We start from the raw sequence: 22,186 nt of genomic DNA, 5'->3' as shown, positions 1-22,186 counted from the left end.
TTATCTCTGGCAGTTTTGTATCAGTGAGTTATATAAAGGAGGACATAATAAGCTACATATACTTGGAAAGTTACACAAAGATAACGAAGAGCTGTTATTCCTTCATAATGCTTCTCAGATTCAAGCTTGGCTCTGTTTCCATGACAACCACACCAGTCCAGGCTCTCATTTTCTCACATTTGGCATACTGCAAGAGCTTTATGACTTGTCTACCTTCGATGTCTTCCTCTCTTAAACTCCCTTGACCTATGTTACCAGATTAGTCATTCTAAAAATTGTCTTCACTGTATTCTTCACCTGTCTGTTGTCCGCTGTAAGTGCATCCTCTAGCATTTCATTTTCATCATAATCTAGCTTCAGATGTACCTTCTGGCCTCAACTGTACCTACTGGGCACATTATTACACAATGTCACGTGGACCTCCCAATTGTCCTGCTCACGGGTCTTGTCTCTACCATAAAGTCTAGGATGCCTTTGTGTGCTAGTTTTGTATTCTACCTAGCACCAGGCACAACTCTGGGCTCATGATATATACAAAAAGAATGGAATATTTCCTCTTTCATCCCTTGCCCCAGGGTTCATTTATTCCTCTCTGTCCACACTGGGCTTAAGGGCTGTTTCTGGTTGTTTTGTGTTTAATTTCTTCCTCCTTCCTAAGATAAGTCAACAGTTATATAGCATATATTATCCATAGCATATATTATCCACAGCTTGCAGGACACTTTAAAAACCAATATTATGATATCTTTGTTTTTAAATATAGAAACCTCTCCTTTACCAAAAGCCACAGTGACTCAGCTACTTTCATGTCTAAAATGGTTTCTGCCTTTTTCTGTAGCCAGTCTTTATGATGGTTATAGATTAATAGGCTTTTTGGAAGCATAACATTTGTTATTAATCATGGCATTACTGTAGTTAACCAGGTAGACCAATTTAGTTGGAGTGTCGTCTTTTTCTTTAATGTGTATAGACATAGATTTGGGGAAACAACTTGACATTCATGAAGACTATATTCTAAGATGCTCTTAAACTTCCTAATTTTTTTTTTTTTTTTTTGCGGTACGCGGGCCTCTCACCGCTGTGGCCTCTCCCGTTGCGGAGCACAGGCTCCGGACGCACAGGCTCAGTGGCCATGGCCCACGTGCCCAGCCGCTCCGCGGCACGTGGGATCCTCCCGGACCGGGGCACGAACCCGCGTCCCCTGCATCGGCAGGTGGATTGTCAACCACTGCGCCACCAGGGAAGCCCTTAAATATCCTAATTTTTTAATACCACTATGGTTTCTTATTCAGTTTTTTAATAAAATTGAGATAAAATAACTGCCTTCCTATAAGAACATATAATAACTGAGAATGACTCTATAAGCAAAGCTTACTCACCATCTGCTACATGAAAGTAACTAAATTCATTCCTTAGCAAACCCACAAGGTGCTATGTTGTGGCCTCATGGGGTCTCTCGGGGAACTGAAGCAATAAATATTAAATCTAAATATGTCAAGGGGTCACTTTAGTTGACTATTGCTTGCTAAAGAAAAGAGAGATTCAAAAGGCCCAGTAAAATAATAATCTTTTAAAGTAAAAATGAATGAATGAAAGAAGCTGAGACAAGAATCTTATTTTATGGTTATATTTGTCGAATAACTTGTCAATCAAGATAATTTAAAAGGTCTCTCTCCTCTCCCCTGTGAGCTTTGTCATTATATTTTACAGTTGCAGAGAAAGAAAATACATAAGAAAGAAGTAAACAATTTCAAATAGTAATAAATGTCATGAAAGAAATAATACAAAGGAGTCTAATGTGTTACTGCCCGCCACCAGATAAGATGGTAAGAAAAGTCCTCTGTGAGCAAAATAACATTTGAGTTGAATGATGCAGTGGAACCAGCCTTACGAAAATCAGAGGCAACAGCAAGCTCAAAGGCCCTGAGTCGGGGCTTCCCTGGTGGCGCAGTGGTTAAGAATCCACCTGCCAATGCAGGGGACACGGGTTCAAGCCCTGGTCCAGGAAGATCCCACATGCCGCAGAGCAACTAAGCCTGCGCGCCACAACTACTGAGCCTGTGCTCTAGAGTCCGTGAGCCACAGCTGTTGAAGCCCGTGCTCTGCAACAAGAGAAGCCACCACAATGAGAAGCCCATGCACCGCAATGAAGAGTAGCCCCTGCTCACTGCAACTAGAGAAAGCCCACGCGCAGCAATGAAGACGCAATGCAGCCAAAAATAAATAAATAAATAAAGGCCCTGAGGCAGGAAAAGCTTTGTATATTCAAAACAGAAAGGAGACCATTGTGACTGGAGCCTAGTGAGGAAGTGAGCAAGATATAAAGAGGAAGGAGATGTGGTCAGAGATTGAGGCAGTGGCCAGATCAGCAGAGACACATAAGGAATAGAAATGCATTGGCATTTGGGTAACATGGGAAGCCAGTGTAAGTTTTAAGCAGGAAGAAATTTGATATGATTTATGGTTTTAAGACATTGTTTTGATTGAGGAATTCTGGTGTGTGGAATGTGGATTGAAAAGAGGAGAGAATAGGGCTTCCCTGGTGGTGCCAGTGGTTAAGAATCCACCTGCCAATGCAGGGTACATGGGTTCAAGCCCTGGTCTGGGAAGATCCCACATGCCGTGGAGCAACTGGGCCCATGCGCCACAACCACTGAGCCTGCGCTCTAGAGCCCACGAGCTATGACTACTGAGCCCACGTGCCACAACTACTGAAGCCCGTGCACCTAGAGCCCGTGCTCCGCAACAAGACAAGCCACCACAGTGAGAAGACCGTGCACCACAACAAAGAGTAGCCCCCGCTCACCACAACTAGAGAAAGCCCACGTGCAGCAACGAAGACCCAATGCAGCCAAAAAATAAATAATAAATAAAAAATTTAAAGAAAAAAAAGAAAAGCAAGAGTAGAAGCATGGAGACTAGTTCAGATGTTATTTCAAGACCAGTCAGGAAATGATGGTAGCTTAGACCAAGGTAGTGACAATTAAGATGGAGAAAGAGGACAGATTTAAGATAGCTTTGTAGATAGGGCTGACAGGGCTGACTTATATTTAGATAAATTGGATTTGGAAGGCTGAGGGAAAGTGAGAAATCAAGGATGTTGTAGAGATGGAGCAAACTGATTTTTCACATCATGAGCAAATCATTTATTTTAGCTATGATTTTACTATAGCACATTATGAGAATGAAGTGAGATCGTGTATAGAAGCAGATGGCACAATGTCTGGCCCACAACAGGAACTTGTGAGATTTTTATTTTTACCCCCACCTCAGGACATTTTCATTAGGAATTTATATTCTCACATTACCATTTATTTAGGTCACCAAATTTCAAAAGCAAATGATTAGAAAGCCCATTGGTGAGTATTATATGCAATGCAACCATTCATCAACTCAGTAAGCATTTCCTGAGCTCCTTGTATAGATAATTACTGTACTGAGTGCTGGAAAAATACTAGTGAGTGAAGCTAATGCAATGCCTACCCTTATGGAACTTTCTGTCTGGTAGGGTAGATTAATTTCCCTAACAGTATAATTATACAACTAGTTATTAAATTACATCTGGGATGATTAAGAATATCAAGGTATACTGTAGAACATCTCTTCATGACTTCTGTATTTCCCTAATTTACTTCATTTATTCCCATGTTCCATCTTGCATATGGCTACCAGTGATTCCTAAACCCATCTCTTGGCTCCAGATTCTATTTCCCATGGCCTATGGAACATCTCCAGTGGATTACCACATGTTCCTCACTAATTGCATTCATCCTCCATACTTTCCTGTCCCCAGTGCTTTCCCTATCAGTTAATATCTTTACTATCACGCCAGTTTACCAAGCTAGAAATGTCACAGATGTTAATAACATTAGCAATTTCATAATATTACTATATTAAACCTCATTTTCTTCATGAAAATTAAGACTCAAAGAGGCTAACTTTACTGAAATCATGTAGCTAATTAGACTTGAAGTTGTGGTTTTAAATCCAGATCTCTCTGACATCTTAGCTTTTGTTTTTTCCATGACATCAATTTGCAGGATTGTTAATTTTTTTTTTTTTTTTTTTTGCGGTACGCGGGCCTCTCACTGTTGTGGCCTCTCCCCTTGTGGAACACAGGCTACAGACACGCAGGCTCAGCGGCCATGGCTCACGGGCCCAGCCGCTCCGCGGCATGTGGGATCTTCCCAGACCAGGGCACGAACCCGTGTCCCCTGCATCGGCAGGCGGACTCTCAACCACTGTGCCACCAGGGAAGCCCCAGGATTGTTAAAATTTTTAAAGGAAAAATAATGGAGGAAAACATTCTAGAAAGAGGGAAGAACATTTTTAAAGGCTCAGAAATATTAAAGCGTCAATATTTCTAATCAGAGAAATGCTTATCTATCCCTCCCATGAATAATAATCATATTTTATCCATTTTGAATGCTGAACCATTTCAACATACACTTTTGGGATAGCCACTATGTGTTAAGTAACTGCCTCTGCTAAGTTTTTAGGACAAAAAGAAGGATAATACATGATACCTATCTCTAAGTGCCTTAGTAGGGGAGAAGGACCCTAAGTGTTGATTTCAATGCAGCTCATTAAAGTACAAGCCTGCAAATGTTATGAGACAGACAGCAAGGGTGGAAAGAGAGCAAGCGGGAAGGCCATGTACCCCAACCCTAGGATTGAGGGAGGGTTCCTGCAGGAGGTAATACCAGAGTTGAGTTTTAATGAATTAGGAAAAGGTGGGACTTCCCTGGTGGCACAGTGGGTAAGTCTCCGTGCTCCCAATGCAGGGGGCTGGGTTTGATCCCTGGTCAGGGAACTAGATCCCACATGCATGCTGCAACTAAGAGTTTGCATGCCACAGCTAATGAGCCTGCCTGCTGCAACTAAGACCTGGTTCAACCAAGTAAATAAATAAATAAAAACAAATTAGGAAAAGGTAAGTGAACTAGAGGGGAAAAACAGTTCAAGAAAAGGAGAAAGCAAGAACAAAGACATTGAGGTATGCAGTTACCTGGTGTGTGCAGGGGAACTTCAAGTAACTTGAGTATCGCAGCTGGTAGACGTCCCAGCATGTCATACTAAGGGGTGAGCTCAAATCAGAAGAGATGCGAATGGAGAAGAGGGGATAGTTTTGTTTTGTTTTGTTTTGTTTTTCTTTTTTTGCTGTACGCGGACCTCTCACTGTTGTGGCCTCTCCCGTTGCGGAGCACAGGCTCCGGACGCGCAGACTCAGGGGCCATGGCTCACGGGCCCAGCCAATCCGCGGCATGTGGGATCTTCCCGGACCGGGGCACGAACCCGTTTCCCCTGCATCGGCAGGTGGACTCTCAACCACTGTGCCACCAGGGGAGCCCGAGGGGATAGTTTTGAGAGATGGTGAGGAGGTTAAATCAACCAGACTTGAATGATGGGTTGAGTATGGGAAGTGGAGGTAAAAAGAGTACTCAAGGATGACCCCCAGATGTCTGCTGGTATAATTGGGTAGATGAGGACACTCTTTGCTAGGATAGGAAATGTAGGAGGAGGAACTGCATTGGGGAAGAAATGGTGACTTTGGACATGCCGGGATTAATTTGCGTGTGAGGCTGCGTTTGTCCAGCAAGGAGATAGATATACAAATTGGGAGCTCTGGAGAGAGGGCTGATCTCAGGATTGGGTTGTTCAGTAGTAGTAAAAAAAGAAAGGTATAAAAAAAAAAAAAAAAAAAGAAAGGTATGGATAAGATCACCAGGGTACAGTGAGCATAAGTTTTTGCTTTGTTTTTGTCATTTCTTTTAGAACCAAGACACATTAGTCCCTCTATGTATTCATAGTGACTGGACTGTGAATATCCTGTTGTTTCCACTGGACTAACTTGATTAGCTTTTAGGATCTAGCCTGTTTAACTCTACCTCCTTCATTGTTTCAAATAACTCAAATGAGATTTAAAACACTTATATAGCAGATGTGTAAATTATAGTTGCAGTTACCACTTAGTAGCTACATGATCTCTGGCAAGTCACTTAACTTTTCTAAGCTTAGGTGTCTCCTATGTAAAATGAGCGTAATTTGTTGTTAAGATTAATTGCAATACTGCATACTCTAAGGGCTTGGCATAGTTTATGGCTGTCATAGATACTAAATAAATGGTAACTATTATTATTCATACTTTTAGTCACTGAAATATTTATCAAGACTTTGTGGTGTATAAGTTGTTTTGTTAGGCCCTGCTTGGAACAAATATGCGTATGAGGTAGAGAAAGGAGCCCACCAAGCAGGAAAGACCTGTACACACCTGTTCACTTGTTACTATCATCATACAAGACATCTTGTGGCAACTCTCAGTGTATAGGAGTGCTGAGCTCACAAGGGAGGTGGAGAGGAATCCAATCACGTCCAATGAAAGTGGAGGAAAAATCACCTCCACTCTCACCCGTTTGCTACCTCTGAAAGTCTACTGAACCCTTTTGAAGCCATGAGCGGGAGGTAGGGAGAGGGAAATAGTATGGCTGTACAATCTATTACCATCTTTATTTCAGAATATGGACTTATCTATTCAAAAAAAAAAAAAGAATGTCCCCATCTTGACATATTCATTTTGTGGAGACAAATTCACTTGCTAATACATGGGCTGACCCATATAACTCCTCCACTGAAAATACTATTTTTCACAGTGACAGATGTTAAACTACACCTAGCATTCTATGTAACACGAAGATGCCAGAGATAGCAAATTTAATAGAGAACTGGAGATGGACCATGGGAAGGAGGTAGAGGCAGTTCACAACTTATCAAGATGAATATAGCACCTCATTATTTTCAACAATGACAACACACACACACACATACACACACAAAGGTAAAATGCTGATCTAGCTTGAGAGCATCAAGGAATAGTCTAGATTCCATGTCATAATTTTAATCTGATCAACTTAAAATTAAAAAACAGGCCTCTGCTAACATTAATTTATGCCTTCTGCTTAAACTTGGAAATAAAGATGAGCCTCATACAAACTGTCCAGAGGAGGGGATAAATGAAGTGAGATAGGCTTCCATTGTTAAACCTACATCACTAACATGGCTTCAAAAAAGCTGCTGTTATGTAGACACTGTGACGGAGCGGCCAAGGATGTAGCTTCTCTGTTTGACTGAAAAAGAGAGGGGCTTCCCTGGTGGCGCAGTGGTTAAGAATCCACCTGCCAATGCAGGGGACATGGGTTTGAGCCCCGGTCTGGGAAGATCGCACATGCCACAGAGCAACTAAGCCCGTGCACCACAACTACTGAGCCTGCACCCTAGAGCCCGCGAGCCACAACTACTGAAGAGCCCATGCTCCACAACAAGAGGAGCCACTGCAATGAGAAACCCACGCACCCGAACAATGAGTAGCCCCTGCTCGCAGCAACTAGAGAAAAGCCCGCATGCAGCAACAAAGAGCCAACTCAGCCAAAAATAAATAAATTAATTTAAAAAAAAAAAGAGAGGGTGCTTCACAGTTAAAAATTACGAAGGCAGATGTGCTTTATTATCACAGGTGTGTGTTTAGAAGTGACTATTCTCAAGGCAGGCTTTTGGAAGCCTCCTCTCAACTCAGATCTAAGAATCTTAGGTTCTTTCATACCAGATGGCAGGCACAAGCTCCAGACCAATTCCATGTGGAGTAAAATGGTGGAGCACAGTCTTCCTAATGAGATAGTTTTTTTAATGGGCTACATTAATTGAAAGAGAGCAAGTTACAGAGCTGGAAATGCTAGGTTCTCTGCTGTGTAGCGGGGCTCTGGGATCTTGGCTTCCTGGCTCTACCTCAGACAAGTTTTACGATTGTGAGCAAGTCACGTATCTGCCGCCTCACTCTTTTCATCAATAGGGCAAACATGTTAGACTTTGATGTTTCTAGGGTCTAACAACATTGCATTATTTCATGATTCTGTTATCATATCTAGAGTGTCGAGTATGTCAGTTATGGTAATATTGAAACTTTATTGAGAGACACTGTCCAAAAAAAGTGTCTCCTTGGGGCAGGAAGTAGGACAGTCTACAATGGTGCAGAAACCAGCTCATAGGAGGCCTAGTTAACACCAGGGATAATTAGCTTCAAGAAAAGGAAACTGTGTTCAGATATTTTAACTAACATCACATGGAAAAAAGTCGACCCATTCTGTGTTGTTATAAAGTATATGCCTCAACTGAGTGACTGGAAGCTTCAGATTTCTAGCTTACCATAAGTAGTCCTTTTTAAACAAATATAAATGTCCAGTAATAAAAATAGGCAGCCTTTTCAGCTAATTGTCAATGAAGATAAGGAAGCAGAGGCAAAATGACTAACTCTCAAAGAGACTGTAGAAGAAGTTCTTGCATTAATAAAGGCATTGTTCTTAAATCTGATCACAAGAGTAGGTAATAAGGTAATAGTGATACTACCATGACTATTCAGAATGTTATTAAATTGCTTTTGGTGGGGGAAAGTTCTCTTCTATTGAAAAACAGAAACAAAACAAAAAACTCCTTTAAAATAGTTATGCTTGAAGTATCACAAGAGGTCAGAACATTCCTAAAAAATTAGTAAGTCTATAATATTTTATAGGAATCTTTTTTCTTTTTGAGTTCCAACAGTCTGGTTACCTGAAGTACCCACCACGGTGTCAGTTAATTATGTACTTTCTTATTTTGAACTCTAATTCCTCAGTGTGTTGAGTTCCAACTATAAGATGATGAGACTCATTTCCCTGTGATATAACTTATATGCTCAGTCTCATTGACATTTCATTTTAGCCTTTTCTTCAAGTAGCTTGAATAATGCATAAAGTTAGAAGAAGCATCTGATGTACCTTTCTACCTCCAGAAGCATATAGCACAGTGCTGAGAAGAACCAAGACTTGAATGGTAGAGTGTGAGTTGTCTGGGATTCTACAGTACCAAAATACTGGACTACTCACTGTGTCACCTTTATTTAACCTGTTTGTTGGATCTTAGGAACTTGCCAAATTATTGAGGGCTCATCTTTTAAAAAGTAGTCTAGAAGACAAAAAAGAACTAGGCAGAGAATTGAGTTTTTGCTGTTTTACCTCTCCTAGTTCAGAAGAGCATGGATCCTTTGCTACTTATTATTAGCTGTCTAAATCTTAAAGGTGAACTGAAGAGGCAGTTGGTCTTACAGGAGTGTCTTTTATCAGTGTTTGGCTCTTTTTCTTTTTTTTTAACATCTTTATTGGAGTATAATTGCTTTACAATGGTGTGTTAGTTTCTGCTGTATAACAAAGTGAATCAGCTATACACATATATATATCCCCATATCTCCTCCCTTTTGCATCTCCCTCCCTCCCACCCTTCCTATCCCACCCCTCTAGGTGATCACAAAGCACCAAGCTGATCTCCCTGTGCTGTGCGGCTGCTTCCCACTAGCTATCTATTTTACATTTGGTAGTGTATATATGTCCATGCCACTCTCTCACTTTGTCACAGCTTACCCTTCCCCCTCCCCGTGTCCTCAAGTCCATTCTCTAGGTCTGCGTCTTTATTCCTGTCCCGCCCCTAGGTTCTTCAGAACCATTTTTTTTTTTTTAAGATTCCATATATAGGGCTTCCCTGGTGGCGCAGTGGTTGAGAGTCCGCCTGCTAATGCAGGCAGGGGACGCGGGTTCGTGCCCCGGTCTGGGAAGATCCCACATGCCGCCGAGCGGCTGGGCCCGTGAGCCATAGCCTCTGAGCCTGCGCGTCCGGAGCCTGTGCTCCGCAACGGGAGAGGCCGCAACAGTGAGAGGCCCGCGTACCGCAAAAAAAAAAAAAAAAAACCCAAAGATTCCATATATATGTGTTAGCATATGGTGTTTGTTTTTCTCTTTCTGACTTACTTCACTCTGTATGACAGACTAGGTCCATCCACCTCACTACAAAAACTCAATTTCGTTTCTTTTTATGGCTGAGTAATATTCCATTGTATATATTGGCTAACTCTTTTTCTAATGTTAATACATCCAGAGTCTTTTGTCTTTATAAACCCTAACCCAGATGAACAAAATGCTTTTACACTTCCTGTCCTCTTCTCCTGACTTCATAGAAAGAATGAAGGAAATTACTGGTTATCTGGTACCCACCCTGTGCTAGGCACTATGAAATATTCCTTTACATACATTAACTTATTAAATTTTCAGAGCAACTTGACTAGGTAGGTAATACTGCCTTTTTACAGAGTCCCAGAGAGTAGTAACTTACCCATGTCTTTCAACCAGTAAATGTGACTAAAAGATGATGTAATAAACAATGCCCTGCTTTGCTCTTAGAAATATGTTTAATTCTCATTACTCTTACATTTGGGTCCAGGACAGTCCCACTAGTCTAAACCCACTTTTGTCTGTATCTACTGTGGACAACAAAGACATGACTAGATCATAACACACAGTGTGTTCCTCCTTTTACAGTGTCCACATCCTGCTTTATCTTTGTGTTTGAATGCCTCCCAGATTTTAAGCTCCTACAGATTGGAAAGTGTTTTCCTTTTTCACCTTTGTAACCCTTGAAGTAACTACTTTGTGTGTTACTGTGCACTTACTGTTCTTAATTACAGTTCCATAAATTAAGTCAAGTATCTTTTCATTTTACAATGGAAATCTATTTATGTCCTGCACATGTCCACAGTCAGTGAGTGGAGTGGCTCAGGTAGAGCACTCAAGCTCAGGGCTCTAATTAGCACTGCCCCACCATCTACCTGCTTCTAGCACTCCAGAGTGAGGCTGCTGTTCTTTAGACCATGGCTTTGGGACCACTGCCCGGCCCTCTTTACCTTTCTCTCACTCTGCCTCATTGGATCATTCATCCAAATTTCCCATATTATCTTCAATTTGCTGTTGAACTTCCTTCATAGAGATTTAAAAAAAATCTCCTTTATGATAGTGTAAAGAAATATGAGAAATCATGTATTATTAACTGGTTAATTCAGAAGAGTTTCTTTTCTATCATTAGTTTCATTTTTGGACTACTTTATAACTCAAAAATTTATCTTTGAGTTATGAGTACACTCTATTTATTGCTGAATCTGATCAGCAATAAATAAATTACTTGGGGAGTTGGGGAGGCATAAGGGGAAATGCTTACTGAGATTACTCACTCTCGTAGGGCTTCAAAAATCGCCAGAATACATTCTTTCTTTTCGCCAAGTGATATTCTAGAAGAGTTATTTTACCTGATACTGATCAACAGCCTATTCTCAAGGGACAACCTGAAAACAGGACCAGGGTCGGAAAATTGTGGAAATTTTGAAGGCAAGGATGATGGTTTCTTTCTTTTATTTTATTTTTTGGAAGGGGACTATGTATGTATGGTGCTTTTATTCTCCATAGAGTGATACATGCTAAGGTGGGTTGGGCTTGGGCTGATGTCCCCATGTGTATAGAACTGAATTAATAAGTCTCTGAGAAGAAGTCTGGTTTACCTTGATGTGGAAAGGGGGATGGGAGCATGGGGATGAACATTACAACCTGGGATATGATCAGCCCTGGAATGCAGGGAGATGAGGCAGCTCTCAGTGCGGTCATTGGCAGGCAGGGGACACCTGCCAGGCTCGGAGGGCCTTCTGTACCACATCTTCCCACGGGGCATTTGATATCACCTCCTTCGCCCTTTTCACCAACTCTGCATGTTCTGGGTCCATGACTGTAGAGTTGTGTCTGCTCAGTGCTGTAGCTCGCTCCTCATCTTCATCCTCATTCTCTGCTGGCCTGTCCTGGGAATGAAGCCCTAGGGCCTTAGTTCCAACCCTGGACGTCAGCAGCTCCATCTTCTGCACCCCGCACTGGTGCCAGCTCTGCCCCTTCTGGTTCGGGGTCTTTGTTCAGGGGCTGATAGGAGCAGCTAGCTGGACCTGCCCCCATTTCTTCCTGTTCTTCCTCAGGCTCTCCACTCCTCTAATCCCCAGTGCCTTCTGTAGGCCCCTGGTGTGACAGTTCCTCAGCCTCATTGGGGTAGGTGTGCCCTGGACCCTGCCGCCGAAAACGACTTCTTGCATCCCAGCAGGGCCCACTCAGAGCCTGCAGCTGAGCCTGTACCTCCTCAAGGATAGTACGTATTTGAGGGGCAGGATGATGGAGAGATTGGGAAAACTGAAACACATGACCACTGGTTTGTAGTGCCTTTTACACAGCATTTTGTTAAATGAACCTAAATCTTTTAAGTGTGACTTTGTTTGCTCATTAAACTATCATATTTTAATTATTACATTTAATATTTAGTGCATATAGTTTTAACTTCTTTTGTGAGCATCAGAGCCAAACCAGTTCCAAAGTCTTTTGATTAATTTTTTAATTTAATTCCTTTTGGGCAATAAATTTTTTGTTTCTGGTTTATATAAGTAAAAAAAAAAAAAAATTCTTCTGCCAGTGGTCTTTGAGACCAAGTCAGATGGATGGAAACATCTACCCTATCTTTTAAAAAAAAAAAATCATAAAAAATCCTATAAGCTAAGGAGTCACTGAGTTTTTTCTTCGTTTGCAAGTCAAAATGTCCCCTTGCTCTTCAATGTAAAGCTTCTATGGTAGTGCTTTTCACACTTACACAGCAGTAGCACAGTCTTTTCAAACAAAATCTCATGCAGAACTTCACTATGTAAATAAGATGAAAATGGAGCTGTTGTTGCTGATGGGGGGAGGGCAGGGGGCTCCAGTAATGAGAGACCCAGAACCTCTTCCCTCTTCCCCCCTTCTGGCTAAACCAACTCCCACCCTGGGTAGCCCATAAGACATTTCCTCCAAAATCTCAAGGATCTGAAATTTATATATACATATATATATATACATATATATATATACACACACACACACATATATACACACACACATATATATATACATATCATATTCTAATGGCTTTTATCATTTTACATTAAAATCTTTACTTTGTATAGGTTTTTAATAAATCATTTTTGGAAGAAATAGAAGGCCTGACAGCAAAATATAAGTATCTTATTTAAGATATTTTGTTAATTAATACTTTAAATGTTTAACCCAAAAAAGTTTTGTTCACCTGAGGTTTTGGAAAAATAAACCAAACAGTATTCTCTTAAGGAAGGTAGTATTTCCCTTTATCCCCAATTCTGTAATTAACGTATTTCTGTAACCAAGATCACAGAGGTATGCTGATAAATGTTTCTATTTTCTTACTTGCAGAGATCTGTAACTTATTTATCAAAATAGGAAACTAAGACTCAGAAGGAACTTCCTCCAGCTCTCTTAGCCCCACTAGTCTTTGCACCATGCTACAACTTGCATGAAGAAACTGGTCTGGTATTCATATGAGACCAACTACAGAACAGTAGCTCCAAGATTCTGAATATATAGTAGTTAATTGTTAGGATAAAGTTAAGAAACTACCCTTAAAGGGGATCTTGTCCTTCTCCCTTGATTTGGCTAAAACTGATGATTCACATCAAGGAAATTAATATAAAACTTTAATAGTAAGATTGTAAAATTTTAAACTGTGAATAATTCTAAGTTATACTATTACAAGGGAAGGATTAGACCAGGATGCATCAAAACAATGTTTTGAACTATTAAGTGAGTGTTTATCAGTCTTTAGGTTAGGAAAGTTATTTTTGCTTTGAGAATCTCAACTTTAATAGTTCCTTAAAGGTATACTCTTATTATTATGTTGTAGGTTTTTATGCTTTATCATATTGTGTATTTATAAGAGTCTTCATTTTTGCTATGTTGTACACCTGAAACTTACATAATACTATACATCAACTATACCACAATAAAAAATAAAAATACATTAAAAATAATCTTCCTTTTAATTGCAGCTAGCCTTCCCAGAATGCTGAAATACTTCTGCATATCCTAGCATTGCAAAAAGTCATTATTGCATAAACACTTCAACTTGAGGGCATGTCGTTTCTTGGATGTTCGGTCCTTGCTCTTCTGTCCATACTCTATCATTTTCCCCTAAGCCTCTGTTCTGTTAGAGATTTCAGTAATCTAACAAGGATTGGAGCATCCCACTTTAAATATGCAGTAAAAAAATCAGACTTGTATCTGTTACCATTATTAGAAAGCAAGAGTGAATAAAGGTCAGCCTTTTAGCTGGCAGGCTGTCTGATTTTTCTGTGAGCATCACATGTTAGGAGAAGCTAGCTCATCTGTCTGTGGGTTTAAGATTCAACAGCATAAGCTGTCAGCCTAACACTGATTGAAGGTGGACTGGGAGGGGAAGCGCATCTGTCCAACGGCTCGCCATTGGCTTCCTATTACAGCATTCTCCCCCGAGACAAACTCTGCATGCTCATTCACCTACCTCCTTCTCTTCCCTCCCCTTCCTTCCCTACCCCTTCATTACTGATTCACAGCGAGAGGCAGCAGCAGCAGAGGCAGCAACAGCAGAGCTGCTTGTCACGAATCAAGGATTGCAATGAGCTCATCCTTTTCTCCTTGCAGCTTCACAACTGCCCTGGCTTCCTGGCTCCTGCTCTTTGCTCACGCACACACACACACTCACTCTCTCACATACACACAGCACACACACACACACTCACATGCTAGACCCTTCTAAGCAGCTTGTCCATTTTTACACATGTATGTGAACTCTCCTGCATCACTCTTGGCCATTTTCTTGCATTCGCTTGCTTTTGCTGTTTTTTTATTTAGATCAGCATTTGATTTCATTTCCAGTCTACTTTGGGGCTCTTGCACAGTAGATAATTTAGCCAAAATGTTTTTCTTGTGGAGACGTTAGCTGGCAGTTCCCACCACAGACTGGCTTGTGCGTGCTCCTGGGGAGACCTAAGCCTGGCTCCCCTCCCGCCGCAGTTCTCAAAATTGTGGATAAGAGATCCAGCTTTCTCATTCTGGATAACTACTTACTGCTCATGGAAGAAGGGGTGCCCTGCCCAGCCCCAGCTGCTAAGCTCACAGCTCCTGTCAAAAAGTCCCAGGACATGCACGACGAGAGGAACAAGCTGGTGAATGAGTATGCGTGTCGAGTGCTGGAACTTCTGGGGATGGGGCATCGTCTGTTTGTGCCTCGGCTTCTGGCGGTGAGACTGTTTTTCATTGAACTTCATTTGTAAAGAATCTGCCACCCTCTGTGAGAATTCCCTGTATCCCTGGAAGAGGCTTGCGGTCTCCTGTCTCCTTCCCCTTTTCCCCACTCTACCGAGAAGGAAGTGCTGAGTGGCCACAGGCATGGGGCTCTGTCCGAGCCTGGTCCGTGCCACTCCTTAATTGGCTAGAGGAGATATGGCTCTCCTCTCCAAGCCCACGTTAGTGGCATTATCTCTGTGGCAGCCACAAAAAAAAAAAAGGTCTTATGGCTGGCCAGGCTCAGCAGTAAAGCAGAATACCCAAGTGCTTGATGGATGCATTCTGTTATTTCTGTCTCCAAGGGGTTAAATTTTACACCAGACATTATTGCGACTTATCTAGACTATGCCTGGTTTGCTTTCTAACCTCTCCATTTGATGGTCAATTTGGTTGTGTTAATAGGGAATTTTGCCCCTTAAAAATCATTGGTTAGGAAATTACAGATTGCTCTCCTGGAATGTTCGAACTGTGTATCTATGAAACAGCTTAAAGCTGTTGGGTCTGTGCTGAGTCTGGGAAGTCTGCCTTGCTTGTTTTTTGATTTCCTGAACAAGAGAAAAATCACCCTTCTGCACTTCCTACCAAGGGTTAAAATTAAATACCCACAATCACTGGTGCAGTGTTTCTTTTTAGTGGTTTGAGAACTATACCTAGCAACTGTTCTATAATGTGATTGGTCTGTGGTAGTCCTATACCATTATTTGGTAATTGGGCAAGAATAATTTTGCTTTGTTTATATTATACAATGGAGTTTAATACCATTCTAGACTGTTCCCTCATTTGGTTCTCTCATATTTGAGTCTTTTTCAGAAGTACAATATTGACTGAATTTAACTCTTTTCTCTCACATATCTCCCTCTAGTATAGTTCATCTTTGTTTATGCTTATGTTTACAATTATTAAGTCTCATGTATCTATTTGCATGTAAATATAATCTCTCCTGTATCATCATAACAGACATGTTAGGTAGCTGTGCACCTAAGGGATTTCTCACCCAGAAGAAAGTCTGTTTATCATTGCAAGGTGAAGTTAGATGCAGTGACCAGCATACAATTATAAAGAAGGGGGTGGTATATTTTGAGAAATATGGTTCCTTTGTCGTTTAAGAAAGAAGAGCTCAATATATATGTTTTAATGCCTATGTGAGGTCATCAGTGCTCACTTGAATTTTGTTCCCCTGAATCATAACATTTTTTTCTTAATAAAGGAGAAAACTGAAGATTCATGATTCTATTAGAAAGGAGTTTTTTGTTTTTGTTTTTTAACAGTGAAATAAAAAGCATTTTTTTTCAGGAGCTTTGACACTAAGAAGTGCTAAAATATATTTCAACCAATTCTCTGCCTCTCTTTGAGGAATCAGTTTTTGGTCTAATATTCTTAAAGACTGCTTAACTTTGTGTCTCACGGGCTTCCACTGATAACTTTACAGTGATCCGGTGCTGCCTATCTTTGGCATTTACATTTTCAGTGTTTTGAAGGAAAACATAAAATTGATAACTAAGAATATCACTCATACTAAAATCTGCATCAAAATCCGGATGACTCTAGTGTAAAACGATTGTCAACAACAAAACCCATAAGCTTCCCAAGCTTCAGATTTGTGGGAGGTCATAGATATCTATATGTTGCAACTGTACAAAGTCGGCTTGGTTGCTCAGTTAGGTACCTGAGGTGGTGGTACAGCCCTCAGGTTGTTTTGGGCTCTAACACTGCAGGTAATAGTGCCATTTGCACTATATGTGAAAAGTGTGTGCTGCGTTGTGTATAGGGCCATTTGGAAATCTCTGACTTTGTTATACAGTGTTGTACTTAAAAGATTGTCGATAGAACTAGGGTACTCTACATTCTGAGAAATCACATGCCCTTTAATTAGCAATGTGGCTATGAATTGGGATCAGCTATCCAATGAGTTATTGCTCAAAGTTTAGCATGTGTACCAGAGGGAAGTACAGTTGTTCAGCCTTGTGTTATTGGACTGGCTAATGATGTGGGATCAGCGGCTAATCTGCACAGGGTAATCCTAAGAGGAATCCTGCCACATGCAATGTTGCAGTCTTTCCATTACCAGTCAAGAGGGCAAGCACTGAAATTTAGGTTTTGTGGGGTTTTTTTGCGGTACACGGGCCTCTCACTGTTGTGGCCTCTCCCGTTGTGGAGCACAGGCTCCGGATGCGCAGGCTCAGCGGCCATGGCTCATGGGCCCAGCCGCTCTGCGGCATGTGGGATCTTCCCAGACTGGGGCACAAACCCACGTCCCCTGCATCGGCAGGCGGACTCTCAACCACTGCGCCACCAGCGAAGCCCGAAGTTTAGGTTTTTAATCATGTTTTAAATATGAATGTGTGTGTGGGTTAAACACATACAAATCCCTTATTTTACTTTTAAGATGCCAGTAGTTTTCTTCATATAAGACAAGTTAATTTTTTTAATGAAACTGATCAAATAAATGAAGATTTACCAAGACAGTGTTGTAGATTTGGACTTTGAGCCTTATTTATTGTTCCCTGATTCACAGAGAGACCATCAAGCTATGAGAACACCAAGCACATTTGGAATTTTTGCTTATTGTCCTTCAAAGGTACACCTAGTAAAGAATAATTTTCCTTTAATAAATCAAGTACAAGTACTCCATTTTAGATATTACCACAAGGCATAAATTCTGTGTGCAGACTCACCAAACACACGTTTCTTTGGTGAAATTAAAATACCAAAGCAAGGGATATACGTATCCTAGAGAGCAGCTAAGTAATGTCCTCTTCTAAAAGCCTGTGCTTCCAAATGATTCTCAGACCCCCAGAAACATTTCTCAACGGAATGGAAATCCTGTTAGACACTATAACTAAAGGAAGAAAAGCCATTTGTGGTGAATATAGCGAAGGTGAGAAAGAGAAACATGCCTAGATTTTTTTTTCAAATAATCCCCTAAAATAATCAAACCTAGATTTTGCTGCTTATCGAGGCCCTTAAAGAAAGATTTGTCATCCAAGAAAATGAGAGGTTTCGAATAGAAGCATCTGGAGCTAACACTCAAATGTTAGAACTGTTCATTTCCACCCACCCTCCTTTCTTTAAAAAAAAAAAAAAATCACTTTAAAATGTGATACTCTTGCACTGAATTTTTCAGTGGGAAAAACACACTCCAAATGGTATTAGCAGGGGCACATAGCCAGAGTTCATATTCCTCTGTAAGTGTGTGAAATTTGGAGAAAGAGGAAAAACTTTTACTCAGGTTCAAAATCTTCCCTATCTTCCTAGATTTTTTCTTTTTGCTTTTATATGACATGGGAAGTTATCAGATCATTATATGTTGATCTCAGTGTTGGCTGTAGTTTCAATCTGTTACTCTGGGCACTGTGCACGGTGAATCCAAAGGACTCTCAGGCTGAAGAGGATTGACATATATCTATAGCCAAACGTTCCAGCTGTCCCTCCAGTAACCATTTAAAGTTTAATTCTGATCATATTTCTTTATGCTGTCAAATTGCATCCTAGTTTTGTTTTTTTAATTTGTGGACTTCCTTAAAACATTAATTTTAAGGAGGGAATAAAAGAGCAGAGGAGAAAGTTTCTCTCCCATTTTTACCTCTGTTGTTGACTGCTGCAAGGATTACTCACTGAAGAGAGATGATAACTCTTAAAAGAAGTTAAAGACTCAAGTATAAAAGTTGCCTCCCAAATATAAAAGTCAATTTTGATGCCCCCCAATATACAAAAGAATTGCCCCCCAATTCTGATGCCCCCCAAATATAAAAGTCAATTTTTATATCAAAATAAGTCCTACATCTCCTTTCTAATTTGCATCTTATAAATTTTTGACTTATTAATAGTGAGTATGCTTGAAGTAGATCCTTTATAAATTCATGGAACAGATATATGTTGGTGTCTATTGTGTGCCTGGCAATGTGCTTAATTCATTTTACTGGGGTGAGTGGGAAGGATTCTTACATTAGCATCCTACTTACCTTTCCCTCTGGATATTTATTTCTACCTACTTGAAAGGAAATAGAAGTAGGACTTGTTTAAATGTTTTTTTAATTATCCAGGTAATCTTTTTATATAGCTCTTTTCATAGAAATGAGGAAGAAGTAATGTTACCTTTGAAGGTGTAATTGGTAAACATGTTTCCTATCATCACTTAAAAGGATTTGACAGAAAGTTTGGAGAGGAAAAGATGAGTATTAGTAGAGCCACTGATTTTCAAAAGTTATCATCTATTAGTTCTTACTTAAAAGCTGGTAGAGTTCTTTCCTTTATTGTACAAGGGAAGAAAACATGCCTTTGCTTATTCAAATTCCCTGGTTCTTGTCTATATTATCTTCTGACTGACATTACTTAGCAAATAATGTTTGGAAAGTGATTGCATTTTCATTATTTTACTATTCCTTCACTATTGTTCTGAAGGTAATATAGAAAAACTCTAAGAATTTCCCAGTTGAAGAACAGCCTTTCCAACTTAAATCAATTCTTCTAGCCTGATGGGGTTCTGTACAGTGAGTACAGATGGATAATGTTATCCAGAAGCCAGCCCAACCTCTTTCAGGGACTTGGTTTGGTTTTTGAAATGTTAGTCTGCCTTTTAGGGGTGTATTTTTAAAGCTTGGGTCTTATCACAAGATCATGTGTTAAACTTCTCTTCTTTGTTGGAGTAGAGGGTTAGCATTCATGCAATTATAAACTCAATTATAACGATTAATTAAGTTAATATCTCCATAGTCAGCTCATTAATAATTAGTATGTGTGATTGAAGCCATGTTTTAGTTTCATAGAAAGCACCACTACCTATATTTTGGACTAATATTATTACATCAATGCTTGACATTTATGAGGTGTATATATTTAACAAAATAATGTGTACAAAGTGACTCAAATTTTGTTAAATATATATGAAATGTATCTGTAAGGTTAGGAAAAAAGGACTATAAGCAATGTAACAAAATGTTATACTAAAATTTCAGTATCTGAGCATATTTGAGCAACAGAGACAACTTTCCAAAATGTCCCCTACATTTGTTTTGGGGTTCACAAAATATACTCATATGCCTTAACTTTGTTCATTCTCAAATACTCGAGGTTGGATATAGTCCCACTTTTAAAGTAGGAGAACGGTGGAGAATTATGCAGTACCATGAGTTAGCCAGAGTTGGAATTAAAATGACTATTCCATCCTTTGCAGCCTTGCTTGAGGACCTCTAATTGACAAGTACTTCCTAGAGGCTAAAATTAGAGGATTAAATAAGATGCATTTTCTACACTTGCCTCATGATTATCAGAGCTCCTCTCTTCAGGGGCTTGAGTTGGGCCAGTCACGCAATCTGGAGCTTCACTAACACCAGCGGTGTCTTGGAAAGGGCAGTCACAGGGCACTCTGAATTCTGGTTTCCAGAGACTTAACCTGAGTTGAGCTTCAGCCCCACCTGGGTAGGGAGCTCCTTGCTGTACCTCCCCTGAGACTACAGCCTCCTCCAAACAGCATCTCTGTGTGCCTGGCCATCCCTGCCTGACCAGAGGGCAAATGTCACAGGATATTTGGCTTCTCATCTTTAATCCTAATCTTTCTGCTTTTGTATGAACTCAGAGGCTGGACTTGAAATTAGGCCTTGGGCCGTATTAGAAAATTAGGTAACCATGCTGCTTCCTGTAGGCAGTAGACTGCTCCCCACCATTTTGGGGCATCTGTTTGCAGGTAACCAGAGGTTAGTTGCACTGACAATAGAAGAGGTGCCCTTAGAAGGTTTTTGACTAATGAAGAAAGCTACTAATCCTGTTTCGCTACAAACTCTGTAAGCAGCCTGTGTTGAACTTTCCCAACAATTGCCAAAGAGATAATCATCAGAACCAGTATTACAGGTGAAAAAGGATGTAGTATATCTGGCATAACTGGTAGGTGGATGCTTTCTCAGTAATTCAGCAGTTGATATTTTAGTTGAAGAGGCCCTCTTTGGGGCTGAAGTTGTTTCCAGTAACTGCCTTTTCCAACCAAGTTAAGGTGAGATGATAGCACTTTATCATGCTAAATATTCTCTCCACTGCTTATTGCCACCATCTCTCAGTATCTGTGAGGGAGGAAATAAATCTGAGATGTACTGAAGCTTGTTTTTTTCCCCGGCACTATTAGCCTGGCTCTGTCTTCTGATTACTAGTTTGTGAATCTAAACTTGGGCCAACCTAGTTCCCTGTGAAAATGCCTGCTGTGTGAATTAATATATTATTCTATTTTACATGTTTCTGTTTAAAGGGGAGGAGAGAAGGGAAGAAAAAATTATATATGTATAGTGGAAGAGAGGCGGAAGTAGAATTCATTCACTTATTCAGTAAATTTTTGTTGAGTACCTCCTGTACTCTAGGCAGTGGATACAGCAAAGAACAAGACAGACAAATCCCCTTTCCTTAGGACGAAAACAGATGTAAAACTGGAAAATGACTGGATGGAAAATGATTTGATGGGCTGGGGGGAAGAATTTAACTGCTCAGAAAAGGCCTAACTCAGATCTTATATTTGTGCTAAAATCTAGATCACAAAAAGTTGTTATCATTATGAAGATCTGGGGGAAGAATATTCCAGGCAGAGAGAACAGGCAGTAGCCTTCAGTTAGGAATGAACTTGGTGTGTACAAGAAAACACAAAGAAGGCCAGTGTGCTTGGAGCTTGAGAGCAAGGAGGGAGATGTCATTCAACATGAGGCTGGAGGGGAAGGCAAGGGCCCCATATCCTGAGGGGTCTTGTGGGCAATGGTAAAGATTTTGGGTTTTATTTTGAGCACAATAGGAACCACTGGAGAGCTTTACACAGAAGAGCAACATGATCTGAAAAAGTATCATCTAGCTGCTGTAAGGAGAGTAGATTGTGGAGAGCAAGAGCAGAAAGAGGGCGACCAGTTGGGGAGTTAGTGCAGTGGCTCAGCTGAGAGATGACAATGGCTTAGACCAGGCTGGTGGTGATGACAACAACTCATTATGAGCAGGATTCCTCTGACTTCCTTATACTCTTTCAATGCAGTCTTTAAGGTTAATCAGTTTTAAATCTGAATGTAAATAAAGTAATATTTTGAACTAGCATGTAGCTCTGTGATTTCTAGCCACCATGTTTTGTTTTTGTCTGTTTGTTTGTTTTTGTTTGATTTCTGCAGTTTTTGACAATTAAGTGC

The 22,186-nt window shown here is 40.4% G+C and overlaps 1 protein-coding gene across 4 annotated transcripts in view; it reads left to right on the top strand.

Annotated features, from left to right (window-relative positions):
* The window catches only part of RABGAP1L (RAB GTPase activating protein 1 like), a 686,895-nt gene that overhangs the window by 526,290 nt on the left and 138,419 nt on the right, over positions 1-22,186 (top strand). The window contains exon 1 of one of the 4 annotated variants that reach the window (XM_030875425.3): positions 14,275-14,995. The exons of the other annotated variants lie outside the window; for them this stretch is intronic. Coding sequence (XP_030731285.1) covers positions 14,828-14,995 — 168 coding nt within the window. The 5' untranslated portion in view covers positions 14,275-14,827. Of the gene's footprint in view, positions 1-14,274; positions 14,996-22,186 lie in introns of those variants that run through there. 4 annotated transcript variants of the gene reach the window in all.

This window comes from Globicephala melas, chromosome 1 (genome assembly GCF_963455315.2).
Source record: "Globicephala melas chromosome 1, mGloMel1.2, whole genome shotgun sequence".
Classification (NCBI taxonomy): Eukaryota; Metazoa; Chordata; class Mammalia; order Artiodactyla; family Delphinidae; genus Globicephala; species Globicephala melas.
The sequence above is the reverse complement of the archived record's forward strand: the minus strand, read 5'-3'. Positions and strand labels throughout refer to the sequence as shown.